This window comes from Neopsephotus bourkii, unplaced genomic scaffold (assembly GCF_033783945.1).
Source record: "Neopsephotus bourkii isolate Nb327-2 ecotype Australia unplaced genomic scaffold, CSIRO-AGI_Nbou_v1 NB_1132, whole genome shotgun sequence".
NCBI lineage: Eukaryota > Metazoa > Chordata > Aves > Psittaciformes > Psittacidae > Neopsephotus > Neopsephotus bourkii.
The window spans coordinates 203,998-230,156 of record NW_026901618.1 but is presented as its reverse complement, the minus strand read 5'-3'; the positions used below and the strand labels follow the sequence as shown (position 1 = coordinate 230,156).

At 40.9% G+C, this 26,159-nt stretch overlaps 1 protein-coding gene across 1 annotated transcript in view; it reads left to right on the top strand.

Annotated features, from left to right (window-relative positions):
* Window positions 1-5,275: 5,275 nt before the first annotated feature.
* Window positions 5,276-26,159, top strand: part of STT3B (STT3 oligosaccharyltransferase complex catalytic subunit B) — a 53,016-nt gene continuing 32,132 nt past the window's right edge. Inside the window, exon 1 of the mRNA XM_061362629.1 lies at window positions 5,276-5,785. Coding sequence (XP_061218613.1) covers window positions 5,505-5,785 — 281 coding nt within the window. The 5' untranslated portion in view covers window positions 5,276-5,504. The remainder of the gene's footprint in view (window positions 5,786-26,159) is intronic.

The window sequence follows — 26,159 nt, the reverse complement described above, 5'->3', positions numbered from 1 at the left end:
TCTCTTTCTCCCCTCCCCAGAGGATAGCTAACCCTCCAGCTGGTTCTCTTAGCAGTTTTACTATCCCAACATAACATTTTAATAAGAACCAGTATCTACAGCTTAAGGGAACTCAGCATTTACATGCTCAACATCACTTCTCAGCTATTTGATGGGCCATTTAGCGATGTCCCTGAAGAAACGGGCCTTTTTCTACCTTTCATTTATTTTTTTGCTGATCACCCCCAAGGCAGCATATTCTTTCTTACCAGAAGGAATACAAAGATTACCTGATTGCAGCATTTGCCCAGAGAAACTAAATTTTGGTTAAGGTTCCTGCAAACACTAGAAATGACAAAATGGCACACTTCAAGAAAGGTATTTCAGAGGTCCACAGGTTTTAAATGTTGCACAGCACTTGGGTTACAATATGTAAACATGCATCTACAGTTGTGTATGATTTACCTAGTTATTATTTATTCAATGAAAGACCCAGTGTATATCTTCCTCAATTTTTCTAAAAAGAGATAGAGACTTTGCAGAGATGGTGCCCACCGGCCAGAAAAGCCCCGTTTCTTCACAAGAAGCTAAGACAAGTCTGATACAAAAGCTGCTGGTGGCAGAAGAATATGCCAGGTCTGGTTACAGAGAGCAAAAAGCATTTTGATTCTTGGCAGGCCTGTGTGTGCAAACTGGAGTGATTTTTATGACTGTGCAGGTCATGGAAAAGGGAAATGAAGCAGGATAATTAAGACAGGAGAAGCAGAGGAGGAATATCAACATGTGCTTAAATTATTGGGAATGAAGAAGGGAAATCACTAGTAGAAAGCTGTCAATACTAAGTCAAGTTTCTACTGTTACTGAATTAAATGCTAGATGAAGGCCTTGTCTAAACACAACAGTTGCAGCATTTTAACTGAAATCAATTACAACCTCATTATAGTTATACAGGTGCAAAACTCTTTGAAGACAACCAACCAGATTGGCTCACAATTGGCTTAAATGACTTACACATTCCACAAAGGGCTGCACCTGCTGAATTAAACTAATTTAAAAATTATTTTAAACTCACGTCACTTTCTCTATATGGAGACGATAGTTGGGTTTTTTTTTAATGCAATAAACTGCAGTTTCTCAAGGATAATTATGTGCAATATTATTATCTTTTCTCTCATTTAAACACTGTCATACATTTTTAAACAACAATCATCTGAGAACATAGCTGAAATCAGGCACCTTCCACCACGAGTTATGCCCAACTGTGCTACTTACATTGTTATAGTCTTCAGTTTGGAAAGTACTGTATTGTTAATTTCTAAAGCCACCCTCAAAAAATCTTAAACCAAACTTAACTTGTTCATCTGCAGGACCACACAGTTGGAAGGAGTGTTTAAGAAACTTCTTTACTCACCTTAAACCTCAACTGCCCTTCAAATGGCTTTCTAAACTGCTAACAAACACTGCCGAATTGTTGCCAATAAAGTTTGGAGAAAAGTATGAATTGACCCCTGCAACCATGACTATGTACTTATGATTAGTAATTTATTACCTGGATATGTCCATGTGCAGTTTTTTTCTGCAAAAATTTTGTTTGCATTCTTTCAGTAGCAGACTTAACATCAGTGACACATGGTAGCTGTGTTGAGGAATGAGAAGCTGTCATCTGACATTTTCTTGCATGCAGCTCCACAATTTTCAAGATGCTCTTGTTTGTAGAACCATAACATGAATTTTGCACGTGGCATTATCCCCTGAATTATTCCATTATAAGGAACCTTGGAAATAAGATTTTTTTTGTTTTCCCCTTAAGGCATCTGGCTATGATTTTATATGCTCAGAACAGGAAACTGATTTTCTATATGCAAAATAGTTCATAATCACTACACAACCCCTCAGTTACTAATGAGGATATTTTGGTGGGGTTTTTCCTATTCAAAGAAAACACCACCACACACAGCGCATGGAACAAATCAAAACAAATTACCTTAAAACAAATGACAGAACACAAGAGGATGGTGGAAGATGGGGAGGAAGGAGGGGGAGGAGAGAAGAGACATAAAAACCCTCTTTCCCCATCAAGCTATTAATAGGGGTTGGAGTTTTCAGGAGACATGTTTTGCATTTCCTCTACAGAAATGTGCTTTCCATGGCTGTCCTGGCAGTATAGTATCAAAATCATTGAATCCTTCCATCTTGCATTAACAATAGGAGTCTATGAATTTCCAGTTTTGTGCATTTCATCAATTTTACTGTAAGACCACTAAACCTTATTTCACACAGAATTCAAACAATATATTTACAGAAACATTAATAAAATGTTTTACTAGACCTGTGCTTTCACTGCCACTAAATTCCACTGCCCAGGCTCTAAGGTATTCATAGAATCATAGAAATCATATTCAACAGTACAGACTTTTGAACAGTTTGAAAATGAATAGGCAACAATTTTGTTTGTTACCAACAACAAAGAAACACTTCACCACTAGTCAGCATTAAAATAAATCACACTGTCTGGGCTTGTCTATGCTCAAAAAATTGTGTGATATATCTGTCAGTACAGTCAGAATGGATATTGCCTACCTGTTGTAAAAGTCATAGCACTGAAATGGAAAGTAGACACCATATAACCTTATCCACAATAACAGTGGTAAAATACTGGCACAGGTTGCCAAGCGAGGTGGTGGATGCACCCTCCTGGAGATATTCAAGGCCAGGCTGGATGTGGTTCTGGCCAATCTGATCTAGTTGAAGGTATCCCTGCTCACTGCAGAGGGGTGGGACTAGATGACCTTTGAAGGTCCCTTCCAACCCATACTATTCTGTGATTCTGTGATCTGCAATAATTGTGCAGTAAACCAGATTCCCAATCAAGCAAAGTTAACGATACTAACTTTTACATTAAAGTAAGTTCTGATATATATATTTTTTTTTCCCCAGCTGTTACGCATCATCAGTCCTTCCTAGCTCCTTAACAGCTAGAAAAATGGCAGGTGGGAGTGTGAAGGGAGGAGAGAAGCCAAAGGTATTCCAAGTACAACACTACCACTTAAAGCAGCTCCTCTACTGCATCATTAAGCTTGAACTGCTGATACCAAAAGACATGATCTCAACAGTGGGAATGGAAATACTGCATTGTCGTTTTGGAAAAGCAGACCAGGACAAAGCCTTTCGTAAAATTAGTCGATTCCTGTTAGAAAATCTTTAATAGTTGCAAACTAGTCACGTTTGCTCTTTGCTCGTGATCCAATTAGAAAAAACAAATCCACCCTTGAAATGCCACTTGGTCAGCTCATTAAAAAGGCCTCTCTGACAACACTCAAAAAGGGGCAAATGTCAGACTTAGTCTTGAACACAGTATTGACCTATTTAAACAAGAATAATAAAGAACATAGTATTAAAACCAAACAAACAACAACAAAAAAAGCCATTTAATAGTCAGATTAAGCAAAACCAAACCTCAAAGTCTTCTGGAAGTTTTCCTAACCCTTATTCTAAAAGGATAAGTAAAATGGAGTCCTTTATGAGCAAAGTTTATCTAAGTGCTCATCTTAAAACATACACACACAATGCAATAACTGCTTTCAAGCCGACTGACCAAGTCACAACTGTTGACTGGTGCAAGGACTGAGGAAAAATAGTCACAAATTGTTAAACTGAGCTTTCCACTGAAAGAACAATTTTCATAGAAATGCTTCTACTTTGCTTACAAGGAAGCATACTGTTTTCTTCCCCTGGTAAATAAAATAAAACCACAGACAAAAGCAAGGACTAATTAGAATTATATTAGTCAGCTAAGGCCCAGATTAGTCCCCTTTGGTATTAGTGAAATTGAACTGCAAATCTTCAGGACTTCTGAAGAGCCATGTTTGTACATCACAGGCAATGCCTGGACCTCAGACAACCAAACCCAAGTTATTTAATTTAGAAAATACAGCCCTACGTAAAAGCCACAGAATTAGTTGTTGGTGTCAAACAGTGCAAACAACCATGTATTACTACTTCATTTTGCCTGTGCTTAGTTTCAGCTTCTAAACGCAGGCAGCCTCCTGCATCTAAGGATGGTCAGCACAACCTCTGAAAAAGCACGACTACAAAACCCAAGTAGCTTTCCATTTTCTTCGCATTCTTCTAACTTCAGGTTTCATAAAATACTTGAGGAAGTTACAGGACTCCCAAGCAGCATTTCATTATGAAAGCACTTAAGAGGGAAGTCACCGTTTAAAACAAAACCGCGCCAGGTTTCCATTTGCTGGTCCCCGGCCCAGACTGAAGTGCTTCCAGCAGAGGCAAACGGCTGCACTCAGGGTGAGGGCTACAAGCTCTCCCTGATCTCAAGCCAGGCCTTGCTTCCAGCCTCTCCTCCGACCTGCCCAGGGCCAAGCTCTGGCACAACGCTTACTGCAAGCACGTGGGTAACTGAAAATCTGACCCAAACCCGCGAAAGGTGCTGGAGCCCCGGGAGCCGCAGCATCACAGAGCGACCGCACAGCGTGAATGACAAACAAAAGCAGGCTCCCCATGCCGAGACAAGTGAGCACCGCTTAACGCCAGCCTCAGGAGAGCGAGGCGACCCCGCGGGACTGCCCGGGACCACCACTGCCATACACACACCACGAGCAGCGCCACCGCGAACCCTGCCCGAGCCGTTACAACCACCACCGCAGCGCTCGGCCACGCCCACACCCCACGGAGACTACACCTCCCGGCAGACTCCACTTCGCTGCATGCCGCGTGACTCCGACACCCCCGCACAGAGCACGCCGGGATCGGTGCCGTCCCACAGGCACTGCAGGGGTGACCGCCGCTCCACGTGACTAGCGAGCCTCACTTCGATTGGGACAGCCACCAGTCACTCCTGTCCCTCCGCCACCCCAATGGCTCGGCAATGAGCGCAACCTCCCCTACGCTGCCACGCCTTCACCTCCACCGCTCCGATTGGCCGGCTGGGCTCGCCCTGCCCCTTTAAAATACCTGTCGCTCTGTGACAGGCCATCGCAGAGTTCCTGCGCGGAGGGATGCTGCGGAGGCTGGACCCTCCCCCTCCTGGCTCCTCCCGCGCGGGAGGGCAGCAGTGTCAAACCGCGCGCGAAGACCGGCTCCGCCAGCCCTTCCGCCCGTCCCCTCCCGCATGGATGTGTGCGATTCCCCCTCACCCCCCCCCCCCCGCGCGCGCGACGGGGCTCCCAGCCTCCTTGGCCGCGCGCCCGCGAGCTTCCCGCGCTCTAGTCCCCAGCCTGCCCCGCCCTCGGCTCTTCCCCCCGTCACCGGCCCCGCCCCGCCCCGCGCAGCGCCGCACTGGGATGGTGACGGCGGCGGCGGTGAGAGGCAGAGCTCGGCTGCGCGAGGAGGCGGCGGCGGCAGGGAGCCCGTGAGGAGAGCCGAGGGACCGGGCGGGCTCCGCCCCTGCCCTTCCTCCTGCTCCCTCCCCCCAACCCCTCCTCCGCCTCCTTCCCCCCCTCCCCCCCCCCCCCCCCCCCCCCCGCAAGCGCCAGGCGGAGAGGCTGTGAGCGAGCCGCGGGTACAACATGGCGGAGCACTCGGCCCCCGACAACAAGCACAAACCCGCCGCCAACTCCGTGGCGCTGCTCAACAGCCGCGCCGGGGCGAGTGGCGGCGGCTTGCCGGCGGCGACTGCCGGCGGCCCCCCGGCGGGCGGAGGCGGTCTGTCGGGGGGCCTGTCGCAGCCGGCGGGCTGGCAGTCGCTCCTCTCCTTCACCATCCTCTTCCTGGCCTGGTTGGCCGGCTTCAGCTCCCGGCTCTTCGCCGTCATCCGCTTCGAGAGCATCATCCACGAGTTCGACCCTTGGTGAGTGCCCACCGCTGCCGGACGGGACGGGGCTGGGAGGCGGGAAACCCAAACACTCACGGGCTGCGTCTCAGGTGGCGCCGCGCAATGACCCCCGGTGGTGGGGCGGTGAAGGGGGGAGTTTCCCCCTGCCGGTTTCCTCCGCCTCGGCCGCTGGAGGCCCCCGCCGCCTGCGCCCCGCGCCGCCACTTCGCGATCTTGCGCCCTGCGTATTCCCTCGGCTGCCGGGCGGAGGGAGCCGAGAGCCGCGGCCGCTTTGTGAGGCAGGGAGGGAAACGGGAGAACGGAGGCGGTGCGGAATGAACACGTCGTGGCAGGTCGGAGGGAGCCCAAGGGGTCGCGAGGCACGGGGCCAAGGCATGAGGGCCCGGCGGGAGGAAAGAGCGGCTGTGCCCGGCACTTACGTGTCTCCTTGGGGACGGGGAGGCGGCTGTACTCCGCGATCTGGAGGGCTGGACGCGGTGGAGTTGTGGCAGGAGCCTCCCCCGCCCTGCCGAGGGGGACGGGGAAAGTTACGGGGCTGGCAGAGACCTGGGTGCCGGGCAGGAATCGGGGGCTCCGGCGGGCGCCGTCCTAATGAAACAGTTGTGCCAAACCTGAGCGACGCCTATGTCCTTGTGTCGCGGTGTTAAGTCTCCAGATGTGCGGGGTGGCTTCTCGGAGTGGTCTTTCCTAGAGCCCTTGGCGGCCCGGGGGGGGGAGAAGGGTGAGGTATGCACTGCAGGAAGTAATCTTCAAAAAAGTGACTTGAGGGATTACAGTGAAATGGGTGACATTGATTTACTGCCAGGTGTTTCAAAGCTGCGTTTCTGAGCCCAAGGACTACTGCTGTTTCCCACGCATCCTAATTTTTCTAAAGATTGCTTTCCCTCTTGTATAAGCTGTCGGCTCTTTTCCCTGTTGAAGAGTACTGAAACCATTTTATGTGCAAGATCAAGAAATGCTGTTCCTTGCAGCAGGGCAAAGTCAAAGACGATGGGACTTGTGGGGCAGTTTTTTTTTAATGCGAAAACGTGACAATGAATTTTTATATTAGTGGCTACTTTATCCTAAGGATTCTGTGGGGTTTTTTAAGCCTTTAAGCCTTTTCAAGCGGCACATGACTTTAGAATAATGAATTCTCTGTTTTAATTTAAAATTCTATGTCTCGGGTCTCATTTTTAATTCCATGAAGGAAAGAGATGCTTCGTTTTGAAATGTACGGTAGATACTCTCTGTTAAACTTAATCTAAAATTGTTATTGAAATTGTAGTTACCTGCAAAGCATCCACTCTGCTTTGATAGTTTCAAAAGCACAACTTCCTCTTTTCTGGTTGTTTTTCCCCCTTTTCTGCCCTCTTCCCCCCTCCATGTAAGCCATTCAAATCATGGTTCAGAAGAGTGGATAGAGAACAAGGAATTGCTTTGTTTTTTAAATGCTGTCTGAAGTAGTACACACTTCGCGATACAAAAGCCAAATACCTCAAAATATCTTTAAAACATAAAGCAGTTTCCCATAATATGTGTTTTTCTGCAAACACAAATGAATGCAAGGAATGCAGACTTTCAATTAATAAAGTTAACAACAGGGGAAGCACTCTGAAACGCATCTGCAGTGATACTGTGAACCTCTGGTTGTATCCTGTGGAGTAGTTCTTGGGCTCTTCTAAATCTAAGCAAAAAGACATTCTATCATGGAGGAACCTTGGGGGGGTTAAGCATACAACCTACATCTTTGTACAACTTTATCTGATTTTAATAATCAAGGCTCATCCTTGTTGGTTAAATGGAAATTTTACAGTGTAGAGGTGCACAACTTCTGTTATTAAGCCTTGAAAGACATTAAAAAAGCTGCTGTGGGAGTTAAGTTCATAGCTGTGATACAGTTGTAAAGATAAACTTCTGTTTTAAGTAATGTGTAAGCTGATGCAAAGTCATCTTATGGAATACACAGACAAAAGGCATTGCTGCCTACACTGCTTTGATAATTAGATAATAGGTGAGGTTGACAAAACTCACTGATTTTAATGCAGATCTGTGAGGAGCAGTACAAGTGTCAAGAATCATGCCAGTGTCCTGTTGCTGCATGCCAGAAATAGTACAGGCAAATGCACTTAAGTTAATTAGTAGGAAAGAGGACCTAAAATGATAGAAACTGAGGAAAAACAAAGGGTTTGCTCTATTGCAGCAGCAGTGTTGTTGGAAAGGGTAACGTCATTTTTGATGTTCCTAAATACTGTTGAATCACTAGGTAGGCATGGTTTTACATAGTTGTAAGGGTCTTACAAGTCTGAATCTAATGTGGGAAAAGAGTTTATGAAAGCAGATGAGAAGCAGTGCCCTTTTACTGGCCGTTGTCCCGGCAGGGAGGAGGGATCTTTGCTGATGGAACAGTGCTGTAGTTTTCTCCATTCCTTCGGCTTTTTCTGTGGAGCTTGCACAGCTAGGATACCTTGCAATGTGTTGATAAGTTACCTCTTCTTTAGTATTTGTTTTGTGATCAGGAAAGAAGCCTAAGGTCTATTTCATAAAATGAGGAGTAGAAGGCAAATCAGTTATTCTTTTGAAGGGAAACATTGTTAGGAAGTCAGTTTTCTGGTGTGGAAGTAAGAAACTTAGGAGATCTGGGGTGGGAAGAAAGGGAGATTTGCCACTTTTTTTCCTAGCATCCCTTTCAAGCTGCATTTATGACAGTAAAGTTAGGTTTTTCATTTGGGGAAGGGGAAGTTCGCTTTTTGTAAAACAGGCCTCTGAGACTTGCTCCAGTTGGCATTTCTTCCACATATCATGCAAACGTAATATCGTAGGCCAAAGCAGTAGAGAGAGAACAGCTTTTGATCCCCATTATAATACAATGCCTGTGTGAGGAACAACAAACTGGTATTTTGATTTCACCATATAGTTACTTACAAATTTGTAACCTATGTGTCATTACTTGGGTTACTGTTGTTTTTTCCACACTTTATACCTCTTCTGTATAGCATTGCCACTTTATTTTGATTTATTTCTTATGTCTTGTTTGCTTTCCATACTTGAGCTGGTATGGAGACTTTGAAAAATGTATGTGCTTCTTGGCAGCTCCTAGATCAGGTGAGCTTATACATTAAGTCAGTCAGCATTGACTTTCAGCTGTGCTATTGAAAAGCCTCCAACATTTAACCTCTGGATTTCATTATTGGGCCAAGAAGCTGAAACACGGACAGTGATGGTACATTGGGATAGACAGGTTCTGTGGCTGAAATACAGTTTATCTGGTTTGGCAGCTGGATGGACCAGCAGCATAATTTCTGTGCTACATACACAGGAGTGCACAGTGAAAGCTTTTCATGAAAGTACAACAGCGTGATTAACTCACTTGTCGAGCAAAGTCATTCTTCCTGTCAGATATTGGCTTAAATGCCAGCATGGTTGCTGAACTAAGGCAACCAAAATTACGGAGTTCTTGGACAGAGAATGCTTTCTGTGCACTGCTTTGTCTAAAGTACAGCTCCAGCATGCCGCTGCTTTCTGTGCACTGATTTGTCTAAAGTACAGCTCCAGCATGCCCCTATACTGTTTCATTTGGCCGCTTGTATCATATCTATACAGATAACGATCTACATGTGTGTGTATAGACACATATTCATACATATAAGGTAGCTATATAGCAAGAACATTACATCCTGATACTGCTAACTGAAATTGTAACAACCACTTGTACATAGTAGTCTTCAGGGAGTGCTATCAAAATAGTAACATTCATTTTATTTGCACAGTTTTTACCATTAAAGTCACATGTGTGAGAACTGTATCTGAATCATTAATCATATCCCATGACATTAAATCAAACTTTTGTCTTTCCCTGGGAATTTTAACAATGTGTTAAGCATCAGATTAACACCGGTTACCTTAGGAGTGAAAGCTGGCTTAAGCTGGCATTCATGTCTGAGCATGAGCCCTTCACCGTACCAGTTGGCACATGCAGGATGGAGCACCAGTGCAATCTTTACCAATTGTGTTTGCCTATCTGCAACTGCCAGGAATGTTGTCTGCTACTGTCCTGACAGTTTGTGGTACTGAACAGCACTATTGCAATCTCATATACATCTTTGCCTCTCCCAAACTAACATCGTTGTTCACTCAAACCACCAGCTCGTTAGCTGTCATCAGGGTGACCATTGCTTATCATACCTCACTGAGGTAACATAACTATGCTAGTGAGAAGAATGGTTTATAGGTATGATAGCAGTCCACTTTCTCATCACTGATACCATGATCTACCATTAGTGGACTTAAGTAAATAGGGATGAACTTGTGAAAATAAACATAAGGTTGGTGTCATTGCTTGCATTTCAAAGGCAGACAGGTTACAGACAGGTAACAAAGGAAATTAGGCTTTACCTTGGGCATAGCTGAAAAGACAGGTTTTGGTAAGCTCAAATCACATTTGCTAGGTGGATTCTTGAGCTTTTATGAACTTATTTCATTAATGAAAATTCAAATTAACACCTATATAAATATGGTATGAAAGCTTCATTAAAATACAAAGCGTGACTCAAGTGGTGTTTGGAATTGATCAAACACTGGAGGTTGTGTAAATGTATTGATTTTATTTGGAGAGAGTAAGGGCGTGGGTTTGTGTTGTAGTTAGCTGTGATTCGATGGTTGCCTTTTTGGAGTAGAGTTCTGTCACCCACTGTGCAGTCTTGCTTTTTATTTTGTACTTGCTCTAAAGCAGTCATGGTGAGTTGATTCAATGAGGTGAATTGTAAAAATACCGTAGCATTTTAGTTCCCTGAGCCTGCCCACCATCAGCTAATTATACTGCAGTTTGGCTTCTTATTTGTTAGGAAGAGTATGAATGTTGGGAGGGAATGTAAATAGCAGCTGATTTTAGAGGGTAAACTGGGATTGAGTGATAGGGTGAAGACATGTATATGTGTAAAAACAGAGCCTATTAAGGCACTGGAGCAAGAGGAATGACAAAAAAAAAAAAGGGTATGTAGTAGTGAATGAGAGTACCTGAAGCTGGGAAGGGAAGAAGGAGAGGGGCAGAGGGGAATATCATGTAAAGAGGATGATAGTGTTGATAATCTCAATTAACAATAATCAATCTGTAGGCTATGGTGAGATGTCCAGATAATTCATCTGAACATTGCTTACTTGCCAGTGACTCTTGCTGGGCAGACAGGCAGCAGACTGCATAGTAAATGTGTTTCTCTTGAGGGGTGGCAGCCACTGCCATCTCCAAGCTGCTTGCTGGAGGCTTTCAATTTATCCCATAATATTGTTGAAGGTGAGTGTATGAAAGTGGATCTATTTAGGAAACATTTCCAAACTACTTTAGGATTCTTCTCCCAGACACTTCCTTTTGTTTGTAATCTTTGAAAACTCCAGACCTTGGGAAACCACTTGATTCCAAACCAGTTTGAATAGTCGCTTTAGATTGAATTTGAGATGTTGCAAATATCATGAGATTCATATCGAAAACTTACCGTAGTATCTTCATTCACAAGCTTTTAGACTCAATGAAATGAGAAGTGCTGTATTTCTATTTTATAGGACTGTACCTTAAAAGATTGTGTACTTAGTGAACAGTTGGATTAAGTATTTTGTGACTTTTTCCTGAAGGTAAGATACAGATGTATTACACTTAAATGAGTAAAGTTGTACATAATCTAGTAAAACTAATAATTTTAGTCAAATTTCAAGTAGCTAAAATTCAATTCTGCCATTTTATTGAAGTAGAAAAGATAATCTAGCACAGTCTTCAAATCCAATTTAGCAGGGCCTGGGTGTTCATGAAGGGCAAGTTTAGAGATTTTTTTTATGTTCTTGAAGAATAGTCTGCCAGATACCTTTCCCTTCCCTCTTTTTGATGAGGAAGATCCAGATTAGGCATCTCTTGATCTTTGCTTCTATTGCAATATGGTATGGGTTGAGAAACTCCGTTAGCACAGGTCAGTTTCTGGCTTTTGGGCTTTTCTAGATTATAAATTTAAAGATTTATAATTCCTGTATGTCCAGGGACTTCAACAGCCTTTGTTGTTCAGGTACTTGGAGGGTGCTGTTCTGTAAAGTAAACTTTTCTAGAAGCTTGATAATGGTGTTAACAGTCAAGATGTGCTGTCACTGTACTGAACTTTTCTACTGCTTAGGAAATAGCAGAAATAGGTAAATATTAGAAATTCAGCAGAAGGATGGCAGTTGCACAGAGTTGAAGGCATGGCAGAGACCTGAGTCTCTGCTATGGGGAAGAGTGGGGAAGACCTGAGGCTAGATTTAATCTGTTAGACTGATGCAGCTGAAAAGCAGTTCACCATGTGGCAGCGTAAAATAACATTAGTGTAAGAATCAAATCTGTGCTCCACCTCAGCTGTTGTTTTCTACCGTCTGTACTTAGCAGGTAATGTTTCTTTCCTCCCTTGCACAACTTCTAATTGGGATGAAAACCTCATGTGGGTGCAGTAACAGGGTTATGGATTAGAGGGTAGGAGGGACAGTGTTCATAAAATGTGTGTAGAGTATGGCTGAGAACAGTCCACCCTTACAGTCTTCTTTTGGAAAGCATAAGAGATGATAGTTGCAAAGTGTTGACCTTCTTATTGATTTGTTTATAGCAGAATGAAACTTGAAAATGTATTGGGACGTTTATGTAGGGTGGGTCGAACTGAATCAGCAAGTTTAGCTTTTAATGCCATTATTAGAGAAAAACCCAAACAAAACAGTATGCAGCAAATACAAACACTTGACTAGCTAGAGCAAATACTATGATGAAAATTGCTGAATGGGCTTTTCTTGGCAGGTATCCTATTATTTGAGCAGCTTAATATGTTCTGTTTTTTAAACAGAAACTTGATTTGATTTCATAGGGTTACCTTTTGCTTCCTATCATAATTCTCTCTTAATGGTCTGGTTTTGACAGCCTGTAATACTAATTGTCATGTTTTTAAATCTCTTGTGTTGAACCGGTGGGAAAAGGGAAGAAAAATTTTGCATAGTAAAGCCAGCAGGAAAATTCAAAATCCTATAGGTACTAACAGATTTCAAATGAGTTGGGGGCAGTCTGGGTTTAGGGAGGTGTCTTTGCTTTTCCACAATAGTCTCTTCTGTTTCAGTCAGTCTGTATCCCACTTAATGTCTTGTGTATGTGCTGTAGAGTTTCCGCAATTTTTGTAAAATTCCATTCTTGCAAGCCCCTTGAGGTACATTTGTACTGACATTTAGGGCTAATCTTGAGGGCTTCTTTCTACTTAGCAGAGCCATTAAAGCTGCAGCTTTCGAAGCCTGTGGAGCCTGCACCCTGTAGCAGATCATGTGCAGATGTTTTTACTCTTATTAACTCCCTTAGCAAAACTAACCATCAGTCTTACCACGTGCTTGGAGAACAAAGTGGAATTAAGACAAGTATTAGGACAAGTACTGCTATAGTATTTCTGTTTCACATCGTTAGTAAATGTCCAAAGGATAGACTTTATTTCCGGCACAGTAGCTGAGCAAAGCTTTTTATCTTTATCTGAGCTGTTGCTGAGAGTCAAGCTGAGGTATTTTTAATGTAGGTAGCTGGTAGGTCTGGACTTGAGAGGTACCATGAAATTGACCCTAATGCTTACATAAGTTGAGGCAGCCTGGGGAATGAATTTAAGAACAGATACAAACAAAATAGATGAGCTGCTCTCTTTCCCAACTTACTGCTTCTTTCCCAGGGTAAAAGCTCCTTTGGCATATGGAGAATTAAATATACTTCAGAAGTTCTTGCTATTAAGTGAGGCAATATCCCTGTGCTTTAGGAAAGGAAATGGTCTATTTTAAACAAGGAATAACTGAGTGTGCATTAGTGCTTGGAAGAGCAGGATCAGAATTTAAAATTTTTTTCTGCTGTGGGAGACCCAAGTCCAGTATCATATACTACCATTACATTAGATGGCTAGAGCCCATCTAATATAAATGACAGGAGTATGTGGACTGTATTGATCATTACTTCCAGGTATTTAAATGCTTATATAATTTTCTTTGGCAGTTGTTCTACATGGATTATGTTACTTTGCTAGGTAAAGAGCAAGTTGGAGTTCAGTTGATAATCCATGAAGACAGAATTACAGAACACCTTTTCAAAACTTCCCTCACTTAAGCAAAAAAGTCCTCTTCGGAATTACATTGCAACTGAGGATGCAAATTTGGTTTGATTATTGATATTTGGTGGTGTTCTTAGTGGGGTTGCTATTATCTTCTAGACTGTTCTACACAGTATTGTTTACATATATTTAAAAAGAGTGGCTTATTGTATGCATGGGCAGCATCTATCTTGTTTGTTGAATAGTAAATGGATTTTGCAGAAGGGAAAAATAGCATGTAGTCATGTAGTTTTAAACTGTTCTAGCACATATGGCTGGGCAGGCTACATTCTGTTGGTTCTTTGATTTATTTTTGTCAGTTTCTGTGTTCATTGTTTGCAATTGTTATACTATAAATGGTAGCCAACTTCTGTAAATTCAAAGCGTTTGACTTATTTATTTTGCTCTTCCCAGTAGATAGACATTTTAAAGAAATCTAGGTATGGAAAGTACCTGTTCGAGGATGCAGCTGACTGGGGGGAAGACCACAGGTTGAACAGCATATTTGTGTGCTATAGCCAGAAGATGTGAAAATACAACCATAAATTTTCTTGATGCAGAATCAAAACGTAACAAAACAAGCCTACTTGTACTGAATACTTCCGTTTATCCACGGGGGGGGGGGGGGAGAATGTCGCTTTTGGAGCAGGGATGGCATGTGTTTGTTTTTCTGTAGTCCATTGCTTATGTTGAGTGTGTTTCTTCCCTATTCTAAACTTATCCCAAGCAGCATTTCGAAGTTTAGTTGAAGAATTTAATAAATATTGTTAAGAAAGTGTATCTTGAAAAAGATGGTTTCATCTTCATGGCCAGAATACCTGGAGTTTCTCATTTGGGTACTAAAGGCCTTTAAAATGACTTTAATTCTTTTCTCTGGCAATAGATGAAACACCTTAAAGTTGCAATTCTGCTAATTTAGAAAGCAGAAAAGAATCAGAGCTTTGGCATTATTGTACTCATGTTAACAATGGAAGTAAATGAGCATCTCTTTGGCTCACTTTACTGTAGAAAGAGAGTCATGAAAGCCAATACAGTGTTTGAATTTTCCAAGAAGCTCTGTAATGCTGTGTTTTGACTATTTTATCTTATACATGTGACTAGAATGATTTGTCTGATGTCAAATGTCTGAAATAACATTTGAAAAACTGTTGCATATGTCTCACACTTCTTTTTACTCTGTAACAGTTCTAATCTTTCATTTGCCGAATAGAAAATGGATTTTGATGCTGGAGAAACTGCCTTAAACATGTGCAACAGTACCTTAATTTATGATGTCTTGTGTCAGCTAGTGATGACATGTAATTTTTCTCCTCTGGCTAAATATGTTCAGGAGACAAGGAATTTGAAGTGGTTCAGTTTTGTTATCTACCACTACTTCACCAGTGCTCACTCCACCCTTCCAGTTTTGCTTGAGCAGAGACTAAATGATATGTATTATGTCATGCTTGTAATTATTTGATCACTGAATTTGATTTTCTAGCTTTTAACAAGTTAACTCCAGGGTCCTTTTTTCCTTAGCTTCTGTCATACCCTTGTTTCAACACAACATTGTTACCACACCTCATGCTTTCTGATAGTATGTTCCATACTGTGTGATCTTCAGGAAATAAAAAACCCCACAGGACAGCTTTACATGTTACTTAAATGGTAATTCTACCTGAGATGTTAAGCAATGTTGTCTTATATCTCAGTATCAAATATGCTTTGCTGGAGTACCCAGGGATATCATTTGTGTGTTGGAAAACATGGAAGATGATTCCAAAGGTTTTTTCAAGAACCTCCAAGAAATTGCTGTGGATGATAAGATGGTGGTTCAGAGTGTATTGAGTAAAGTGTCTGTAATACGACACGGTGCTGCTAAGCTTGTCTTCATCAATATATATAAATTGGCATTATTTGCATCTAATCAAATGCAGCAGATCTGAATTTTCCATCACTTGTTGGGCATTTCCTGGGATAGTTTTCTGCTGTGTTAACAAGTTAAGGCAACTGACAGAAATCTTATAAGCACATGTGTCAGGATCTGCCGCTGAATGCAAGGGAGGAAAACTATTGGCACATCCTGTACCCTGGTCTGATCTCAAGTATCCATGAGTTCTCTGATCAACAGGTCATGGGTTATCAATAAGTGAACCTGTCAATGGTTTATGCTAAAGCTCTTCTACTGTACTGTTAACTGTTTACAAGTTCTGCAGAATTAAGCTTGTCATTGCTTAAATGGTTGCATGGGATGTTGGGTATCTAGAGCCAAATCCCTCTTGTAAATCAGGAAGGCTAACTTTAGTTTTGTAATTTAAATGTGTATTTGTGGAAAGAAAGTTGAGAGGGTGTATGGTCTGATGGGGATTGAAGTGTGAAAGGTCCTGGAACAGGCCAATTTAGTTCTTGTCTGGAGAGTGAGGAGGGAGAAGATTTAGGGCTACGTGACCTATGAACTATCCCTTGAGAACTTTTGCTGGGTCTTTCCCAACAGCTTTCATATATCCCCTGCAATAAAACTCTTTCAACTCCACCTGAACTGCAGCTGATCCTCCTGCTTTAGTGTTTTCATTTCCGCATTCCTTTTCATGGGCAACCAGGCATTCATTTTACGTTTCCCATTTCATGTGGCAATGGGGGAGAAGAGGAAAGCATGGTACTTCAGGTCGGTACTTGATATTTAATAAAATGGCGTTAGAAATTAAACTCACTCCATTTACTGTTCATTAATATAAAACAGAAGTCCTGTAGCTACCAAAATGTATACTAATGTAGCCACCTGGTCAAGGAGGAGATGTGTTTGGGAAAGGACATAATCCTGGACATCTGATAGATGAGGCAATGGTGGGTCTAGTCTGTGAGCTTTTACATAATAGTGTTTGTGGCAGAAAGGCATTGGAGCTTCAAAGCATATGTGTATAATATTAAGTCTAGCTCATCTTAACAGTGTTGCCCTACCTCCACATTTTTATTGTATCTACTCTTTTTTAATTTTAAAGCTCCTCTAAGGTCTAACTTTGAACAGAACAGCAGTTTGGTTTTACTAAAATGACAGAGGAGCACAGTGAAATAGTTTGACAGCTACAATATAGTAAGACTAAACAGTACTAGAAACTCCACCGAGTAATGAGAAAACAAACATGTAAATTTCATTTCACATTGTACATGGCAGGAATTTAATATTAATTATAAATACTGTCTTAAATTCTGAGCACTGTGGTCACTGCAGTACACTTAATCTTGTAGGGAAGGTAAAGATCATTTTCTGTTGTTATCTACATTCATGGTCTTTGTTCATTTTATTGGTGGCATCCTATTCCCACAGCAGTTTCCTCCAGTGTGAGAATATGCAGTTGCTCTGCAAACAGCTGGAAGTATTTCTGCCCTCAGGTGGAGGTCACCATCCCTTCTGTTGGGCTGGTATTAATACATCGTTTGGGTACTCCTAATCTGCTTCAGAGAACAATCAGGTGAAATAGTTCAGATCATCTCTAGAGTTGTTTGCTTTTTAGCTGTGATTCAAGCTAATTTGTCTGATTAGTGTAAGGAGGTAGATTAGGAGTGCTTCTGCAATCTCTTTAACCAGCAAAGGTCAGCTAAAGGATAAACTTCCACAGTTAAATTTGGGCGAGAGTATAATACAGCACAAGGCATTCTGTAGTTGTGAATCCTTCCTCCCACCTCTTGCACCCTTACCCTCTCACATGTTGGTCTTTTTCATTTTAGCTTTATTTGATAATTTGATCTGTTTCTATGTTTCTGCAAAGCCTAGGTGTATTGTTCAGTGTGTTCTGTAGGTAGTGTTATATATATATATATACATATCTATATATGTACATTCCTACAGCAGAAAATTACCTCATCCCTGCTACAAGCATGATAAATGCACTATTTATGTCTATTTTTGCCAGCTTAATGAAGGGTTAAGCAGAATTTGAGCAGGCATATTTAAGTTAGATAAAATCAGGTCTTTAACCCAGCCTCAATCACTGGGAAGAAATTGATCAAGTTACAGACTCTAGTTCTGCTCTGATGATGTGTCGTGGTTTAACCCACAGCCAGACAGCTTGTTACCCACTCCCCCCCCTTCTTGCCCTCCCCCTACTCCTGGGGGAACGGAGAGGAGAATCAAAAAGAAATGCAACTCCCACGGGTTGAGATAAGAACAGTTTAGTAACTAAGGTATAACACAAATCACTACTGCTACCACCAATAATAGTAACGATAAAGGAAATAACAAGGGAAGAGAATACAACACCCCATCACCAGGTGACCGATAACTTGCCCCCCCCAGCCCGACCAAGCACCGACTGATACCTCCTCCAACCCTGCAGTCCACTCTCTATCCCCCTTCCGGGTCACTCTCCCAGTTACATCCCGGGCATGACGTGCTGTGGTATGGAATACCTCTTTGGTCAGTTTGGGTCAGGTGTCCTGTCTCTGCTTCCTCCCGGCTTCCCCTCCTCCCTGGCAGAGCATGAGGCCCACAAAGTCCTTGGCCAAACCAAAACATCATTGTTTTTCAGCTCTGTTCCCAGCTGAAAGTCAAAACACAGCACTGCACCAGCTACCAAGGAGAAAAATGACTGCTACTGCTAAACCCAGGACATGATGCTTTGTATTATGTACAGCATATTCTAAAATAGTAGATGCATTCTCCGTCAGATATAGCAAGCCAAATTTTTATTTTTTCAGCATTAATTGTAGTGAAAGGTCAGTAAGTCAATACTGCAATAGATGGAGCTGAACAGGTATGCTATGAGAGGTCCAACTTCTTGGAATAAACATAATCTACATACAAAAGGGACAATCGAAAGAAAGCATAGTCGGAGAATTGAGGTAACAGAGCTAATGGCAGGAGGAAGAATAGCAGGTGCAGTAAGAGGTGTACTTGAAGAGCAAGGAAATATTTAAGGAATATTGAATGAAACATTACCTTAACTTGCCAGACTGATTTAGACTGCTGACATGCAACAACAACACTGTAGATTCTTTTAATTCCTGTGAGCTATCAAAAACTGACATCTGTACAGTGTTTTAATATCTCATGTCCAATTCTGGCTGGACCTACTCTTTGTTGTGTTACACGGAAGGTAAGCAACAGGCTGTTGGTTATTAAGGGGTAAACACAACAGTTTCTGCTAAAGCTCTTCTGTGGTGCTATAGCTCTTAAAATGTTCTACCAGAAATAAGGTTGTCATTACCTAACTATCATATGGAATGTTGGCGACCTAGAGCCTTTCTGAGGGCCCTGTTTACTTTTTACCATGTCTTGCATTTTACAGGGTAGAAACATCTGCCAAACCACCTTGCATCCAGATACCCCAAATTTCACTTAGTGGAAAGTGATTATGAAGTTGGTTCAACTGCATTTTGATGTGCTTCCACAGTTGCCACTGCATTGTAGCATACTCATGACTTTATGTAATAATTTATGTCATAGTTAATACTTAATAAAAAAAAACCCCACAATAAGTAAGAAATATCCTTTATTTTACTCTGTATTTCAGACTATTGCAAAAATTTGTATTTCTTTCTGGTTACGTGCTAGATATTGATATAGGATATCAGGCAGTATGTTTGAGATCGTTTGAATAAGAATCATCTTATAGTTGATTAGGTGATGCAGGTTGCTTCGTTCCATAGGAGGACCATGAAAAAAGTGGCTTAGGAGCTAGCTAGTGACAAGCTAGAAGTCACTTCTTGTAAAGCAGTCATGTTCAGCCCACTGATTTCTAGTACCACGTTTTTCACACAGAAAACAGTATTTTGCTTCTTGAAGTATATTATTCAGCTAATTGCCTTTTGAATTCCTTTCTGCCAACTAGATCCTCATGTACCACCAGCCTTTAACTTTGAAGATCCTGAAGTTAAGCTGCATCCATCACGTTAAAAACAAGTACAGCCTGAATCTGTTTCACCTGGAAAAAGCATCCCTCTTGAACGTATCCTTGAATTTAGTACAAAGCCTTCAGAGTTGCAAGATGCAAGGCTAATATGCCACAGAGTAGCCCAGTAGCACTCGGAAAGAAACAGACACAATACTACAGGGCCTTTTGAGTTTGTGGTAATTAATACTGTATTGAGAAGAGAAGTGATGCCTCTCAAGAAGTTGGTGTTGTCAAAAGATAAGGAACCAATATTGCCAGCAGTATTGATGCCTGTCATAGTGTAGTGCATAGTACAGTGAAGTATGTTCAGTAAAGAAGCAAACAAGCATTCAGGTTTTCCCTGTAGGAATTTCAAATGATTCTGTTTCTGTTTTATCATTGACACTTCTTTGCAATTTTGACTGTCTCAAGGAAAAAAAGTAGTTATCATTTACCTCTTGGGTCTGAAATGTTGATAGAAGTTACGAGTGGTGGGCTTCACTGGTGAAGTATGTCTTTCTGTGTTAATAAAACTAACACTTTTCTTAATAATTTGCCTTGAGACGTGGAATAGTTCAAAAGCAAGGCAGAAAAGTGTCATGAAAAAAAAATTATTAAGCCTAAAGGCCTAGTAGGAATTGCCTGCAACTGTGAGCAGATACATGCCCATTTCAGTGATGACGGGAAGCATATTATGGCTTCATATGAAGTTTATTGTGTGAAAAATATAAGTTGTGGTCATGGAATGCTTTAAACGTCTTGCAGCTCTTTAGCAAGAGATGCCTTGGGCTCTCTGAGGAATTTAAGAGTGACTATGCTCCCTGTAGAATTCCGTATCATTAAGCTAGTGGCAGCATGCAGTTACTGATTTCAGCACTTGCTAAGCGTGACATCTTAGTGCATGCAGTGAGAATGCTATGCTAAGTAGTAGCAGTAGGAATGCTGTAATCCTTCTTAAACACACTGGGGACATTCTGATATTCTTAATGGTTGTTCTTAATGGTTATTCTATAACTGTTCTGGTATTCTTCAGGATTTCCATTGAGCATGGTTGAATGTTGGACCTGAAAAAATACGTGCCCTTCCAGTTGTGACATCCAGCTTCTTTTTCTTTCTTTTTTTTTTCTCTCCTGTCTGGACTTTCTGCTGTTCTTCACCATCAGGGATTATTCTAATGGTATTGCAAGCAAGCGGAGGTTGGCTGTTCAGCCCTATTCCAGGAACAGCAACTTCTTTCTTTGACTCAGAATTTCCATCTTTTCTAAAGTTAGGTGGCTACATCGCTGCAGAGCTTCCTGCAGTTTTATTATGTCAGCATGCTAACTATCTTTCATATAACAGAGGAGGAGTCTTTGCCAAATTTTTCTGAGCGTGTTTGTTCAGAATTAGGAATCTGAAGTCGAAAGCAGGGTCATGACTAATTTTGAGCCTCAGGAAACTCAGAATGATAGTACTGCTGCCAATTCTGTTATCAAATGTTAGACTTCTGGTTGACAGTCAACTTTCAGGATGCGTATTTCTCTTTTCTGATGGCCCTACTTAGAACAGAACCCCTAAAGATCAGTTTGCCCTCTTTAAATATAGGGTACTCTTGGGAGCTTTTAGCAAATACTTGATATTAGGTAGAGGAATATCTCAGGATACAAAGAGTAACTTACATATCCATATATTTTGAGATAAAATCACAAAGACTAAACTGTCAAAAATTCCATATTTAACCCTTAAAACCCATCAGCAATTTAGGAGAATTAGGAGAATATTAAACTCTGCATTAGGCAAAGTTTTTTTTTTCTTTCTGGTAGACTTAATAATCATCCTTTTTTTAAATGGAAATACAGTACCCCATCAATCACATAATGAATTCAATGCACTAGAATTTAAAAACCATATGCAAAACTCGTTGTGGTAATTACTTATTTGTAGATACAAGCTTTAGAATAAGACTTCCAGGATGTTGTGCTGGTCGTAAAATACGTAGGCAAGCAGGTGTTTTAGAATTTAGTATGGAAGACTGCATATACGTTTGTTCAGTGAAAGTTGCTGAACTTTCTCATTAGATTTTCTATAAAAGTGTTGTGCTGAATAAATTGTTTTGGATGCAAAGAATATGTCGGATATGGAGTTAATATGCAACTATCTTTTTCAAGAATCTAGACTTGCCATCTCTAATTAGATGCTGTATGGCAGAATTGATTCTGTAATCTACATTTGCATTAAAAACTGACTCCCAGAATTGCTCAGATAGCTTGTAATGTTCACAGTTTGTATCATGTAATTTTTCTGAGTTGGCAGATGTGAAAATTTTCTGCATCTGCAGCTGAAGACTTTTAGAGCAGAGAAGCCTTTTATAATTGCAGGCTTTGAAAATTTTCAACTGATGCTGTTAGTAAGGAGATTACACATTCTCAGATGGCTATAAAATGCCAGCTAAAAAGTCTAGATGGTGGGGCAATAGTAGCATGAAATTTATAGGGTTTTAGACAGTCAATGTTCTGACCAGAAGCAACACTGATGTTGCGCTTTACTGTGATGGGAGGGTCAAATGGATTCTATCACTCTCAGTGTAATTTGCCTTCAATGTTGTTAAGATCTGGATGAAGTAACTGCATTGCTGCATATGTGCTCTTTTCCTGTGTGTTCTTACTTTCTAGTAGGCTTAATTTTACTTGAATGTTCATCTTAAGTAGGATGTCTCCTTTATAAATACAGCAGTAATTGTTGCTGTGAAGTGCTGGAGAATTCTGTAGCCCCTAGATAGAGTGGGTGATTGCTATGACTAGCATTACCTTGTGCCATCAAAAAATAGTTCATAGAGTTGAATAAAAATCAAACCAAAGTGTGAAAAGATAGTTAAGATTATGTATTAAGAGTACATAACATATAACTGAAAACTTTACAGGCTTCATTTCTCAAGTTGCTTCGTTAAGCTTTCTGAATTGATGTCACTACTAAAAAAAAAAATAAATGCGTCTGCCGAGTTATTATGCTGTTGCTGCTTATGCTCTATGCTGAAATTGAAATATGCTTTGAAAATGAGAACCATGTCTTTATGAAGTCATCTTCAGTTGTCTACTGAACTAGCTATAATATAGGTTATCTCCAGTAGTGCCACAAAATTAATGGTACCGTGCACACAGCACTTTTGTGATCATTCAAGCATCTCCCCAGGGGTTCAAACTACAATATCAGCCTGATTTGGTGGCTGGGACATTGAATTCTGAAATGTGCAAAGACTTAGGATTATTTGATTCCTTTAAAGCTTAGCTTGGAGGAAGAAACAGTTGAAACTACAGACCTGACAGGAAGAGGCAGGGAGAACAGCAGAGCATCACTTTTCCTTCTAGAGCATCAGCTAAAATAGGAAAGGTCAGCACTTACTGGTGTTAGTCAGGTACTTAAGAGCTCTCCTCTGATGAATTTTAGGAAGTCTGTCTTTTTCATAACATGGACTGAGAACTTGAATATTCATCTCAGTCCTTGAAGCTAAGTTCTTAATTGAGCAAGTGCTTCACACAGGGAGAATAAGAGGCAATACTGGGAGATGGGTGAACAGTTCCCATACATACCTCAGGCTCAGATGGGTGGGAGAAAACCCTTTCCTTCACTGTGGTCCTTTCGCATACTGCTGCATTCTATTCAGTCACTGTAACCAGTAGCATACCCCAGTTCCTGTGTCTGCTAGGCCAGTCAGAAGCAGGGTTGGATAAAAAGCCCTAAATACCACCTATGCTTGCTGCCGCTAGAGATGGAAGAAGTGGGGGAAGAAATGGGGAAAGCAGTGACACCCAAACCTGTAAGGCAACCCCTACCCAGCACTCGGTATTCTTGTCTCCATTCTAATTCTTCCCTCAGTTGCAGCCCCTAAATCCCCATGTTGTGGGGATTGGCAAAGGTGTCACTTTCTCTAATATTTCCCAGGGCTGTTTTATGCCCCTGTGAAACCTATAGATTGTTGCAGATGCTGTGACAATACTGCCATAGAAATACCTCTGTGCTGCTCTTCAAACAGTTCAGAAAGTACCATGACAGAAGGTTTTGCGACTATGGTTTGCGATACTGTTCATTAGTGCCTCTCTCCATTCTGGCCTAAAGGGAAACAGTTTTACAAGGCTCAGGCTTGTTCCTAAAGGATTAGAGTGCTGTGAAGTGGGCAAGCAGTACCAGAGCATGATACTGGTATCATAGGATAGCTAGACCATACTGCTCTCTGGTGCAGTGTTGCTGCCACTTTCCTGGTGCATGAAGCTGGTTTCGATATGCAGCATTGCTCATCAGCTTCTCCTTATGTATACATATATTTACATTTTAACATATTTGTGTTTGTAGGTTACCTGCTGAGGGATGAAGTGAGTTGTTTTGGGTTTTTTTCTAAATTCAAAATGAGGTGCTGTAGCTAAGCTTCTGAATACTTTTTTCTTAGGTTTATATGGTCAGAAGGTTGTTTTTATAGCTATCTGTATTATCTATCTCTATTTGTGTCTATATGTATTAGGAGAGATTACATTCTTGCCTATTAAGTGGTAGAAAAAGAATGCTGTTACATTGCATTTCAATTTTCAGTGGGAATTCATTTGTATTAAAGACTTAATGGGATCCTACCAAAGAACAAGACAGTTGTTCACATCCTTCTGAAGTCACTTATGATGCTTTATTAAAAACACAAAGAGAATGTCAATATGTATTCTTGGATATTTCATTTGTTTAACTTTTAATGCTCTAAAAGTAAGCATTAGTCATACTCTTTCTTGTAGCCTCTATGAGTTTGAGTCGTGATTTAAAAAGTTGAAAGTAATACATGTAGGTAAGAATCTTTCTTGTTTCCCTTTTAAAGTTCTAGGATAACAACATTGATTGGGTTTTCAGTGCAGTTTAGGTCTGGTCCATAGCTGGCTGTGTTGTATGTGTCCTGTGCAACATGGAACTCCTCTTTTGTCTCATATCATACTGCAGGCACTTGGCACTGAACAAATTAACACTAGACCTTGCTATATTAAGATAAGAGGCTAATTTTACAGGTACAGCTGTTCATAAATCACATTATAGTTGTCAGTTCAGAACTGGATAATTAATTAATTTTTAGAAATTTAGTCAAATGGGAATAGTTGCAGGCTTATTAGAAACCAGTGTCACATTGCTGCTTGCTACAAAGATTTCTAGGTCAGAATGACTGATGTTTGTATGAATTTTTTACATAAATATGGCTAATTACTATTGAAAGTCCACAATTTTATCAGTTACTGTATCCTACATAACTGCTTATTTAACATGTAAGAGAGTGCTTCTGAAAACTGGATTTTCTTTTTTATTTACTTATTTTTAATGTCAGTTGATTGATGCTGTGATAGTTTAGTCGGTGGAGGCATACAAGTTTGCTGACACCTGGACTTGAATTTCAATTCTTTTTGTTCTTTCACTGAGTAGATGAAGAAAACTGCTCATTACCTCTGTGTGGTTGTACTTAGATACAACACTTGTAATGATTAAACAAGGAACTTGATGTCTCTTAGTCTTGAATTACATTAGCTTTATTCTGTTGAAATAAATTAGTTCAAAGTAAACCTGTGATATTTTGGGTATACAGAAGTAGTTGATGTGCTTTCAAAATCTCTGCTGGAATTGATGCATGTTACTGATATAATTGGATACTTCCATAAAATAGACAAAAAAACACACAATCTTCTTGGGTCTTGAATACTAACTGTATTCAGAAATCTTTCATGGTGGTTTGTTCATCTAATCTGTTGGCTGTTACAGTATTCCATTTAGTCATCTGCACTTCTACTTAACTAATGTATATAATCTTTAATACTTCTTTCATGATTTGCACATTGTTACCTACATTCAAATTAGAATATCTATTAGGACGGTTGGGTTTGTGGATCCTGCTTCGTTCAGAAGTGGTATCTAACCAAACTTTTTTAAACCTAAACTTTCTTCACAGAACTTTACAGTATCGTACCTGTAGTCTTTTTAGTTTGGGTTTTAAATGATCATGAAAGAGTTGTAGTTTGACGTAGCATATACTGCAGTTCTTACAGCAGTCTCATACCTAATCTGAAGAATGGACTTTGTAATAATTAGGTTCTGCTGTCTGAAGTTTGAGAAGTTGGAAAAACTTCATGCCATGAAAGTGGAAGATTGATGCCTTGATGGCAATCCATCCATATTTTTTAATGGTATATGGACAATGTGGAAGACTGAACTGAAGTTATGCATGGGAGGGCTTTTTTTTTCTACAAGGAATTTTCTGCAGCAGAGTATGTACAAACTTTGAAGATGAACACGTAGATTTTGCATTGTGAAGAGTATTGTTGATTGAAAGAAGGGAGTATGTAATGGCCACTGGCTGTAGAAATGAAGAAGGTATAGTGGTTAGTAACTGAAAGCTTAGTAATTTATTTTAAAACTCTGTAGAGATGACTTTTGTACTTATATACTAAATGAGATGCTGAA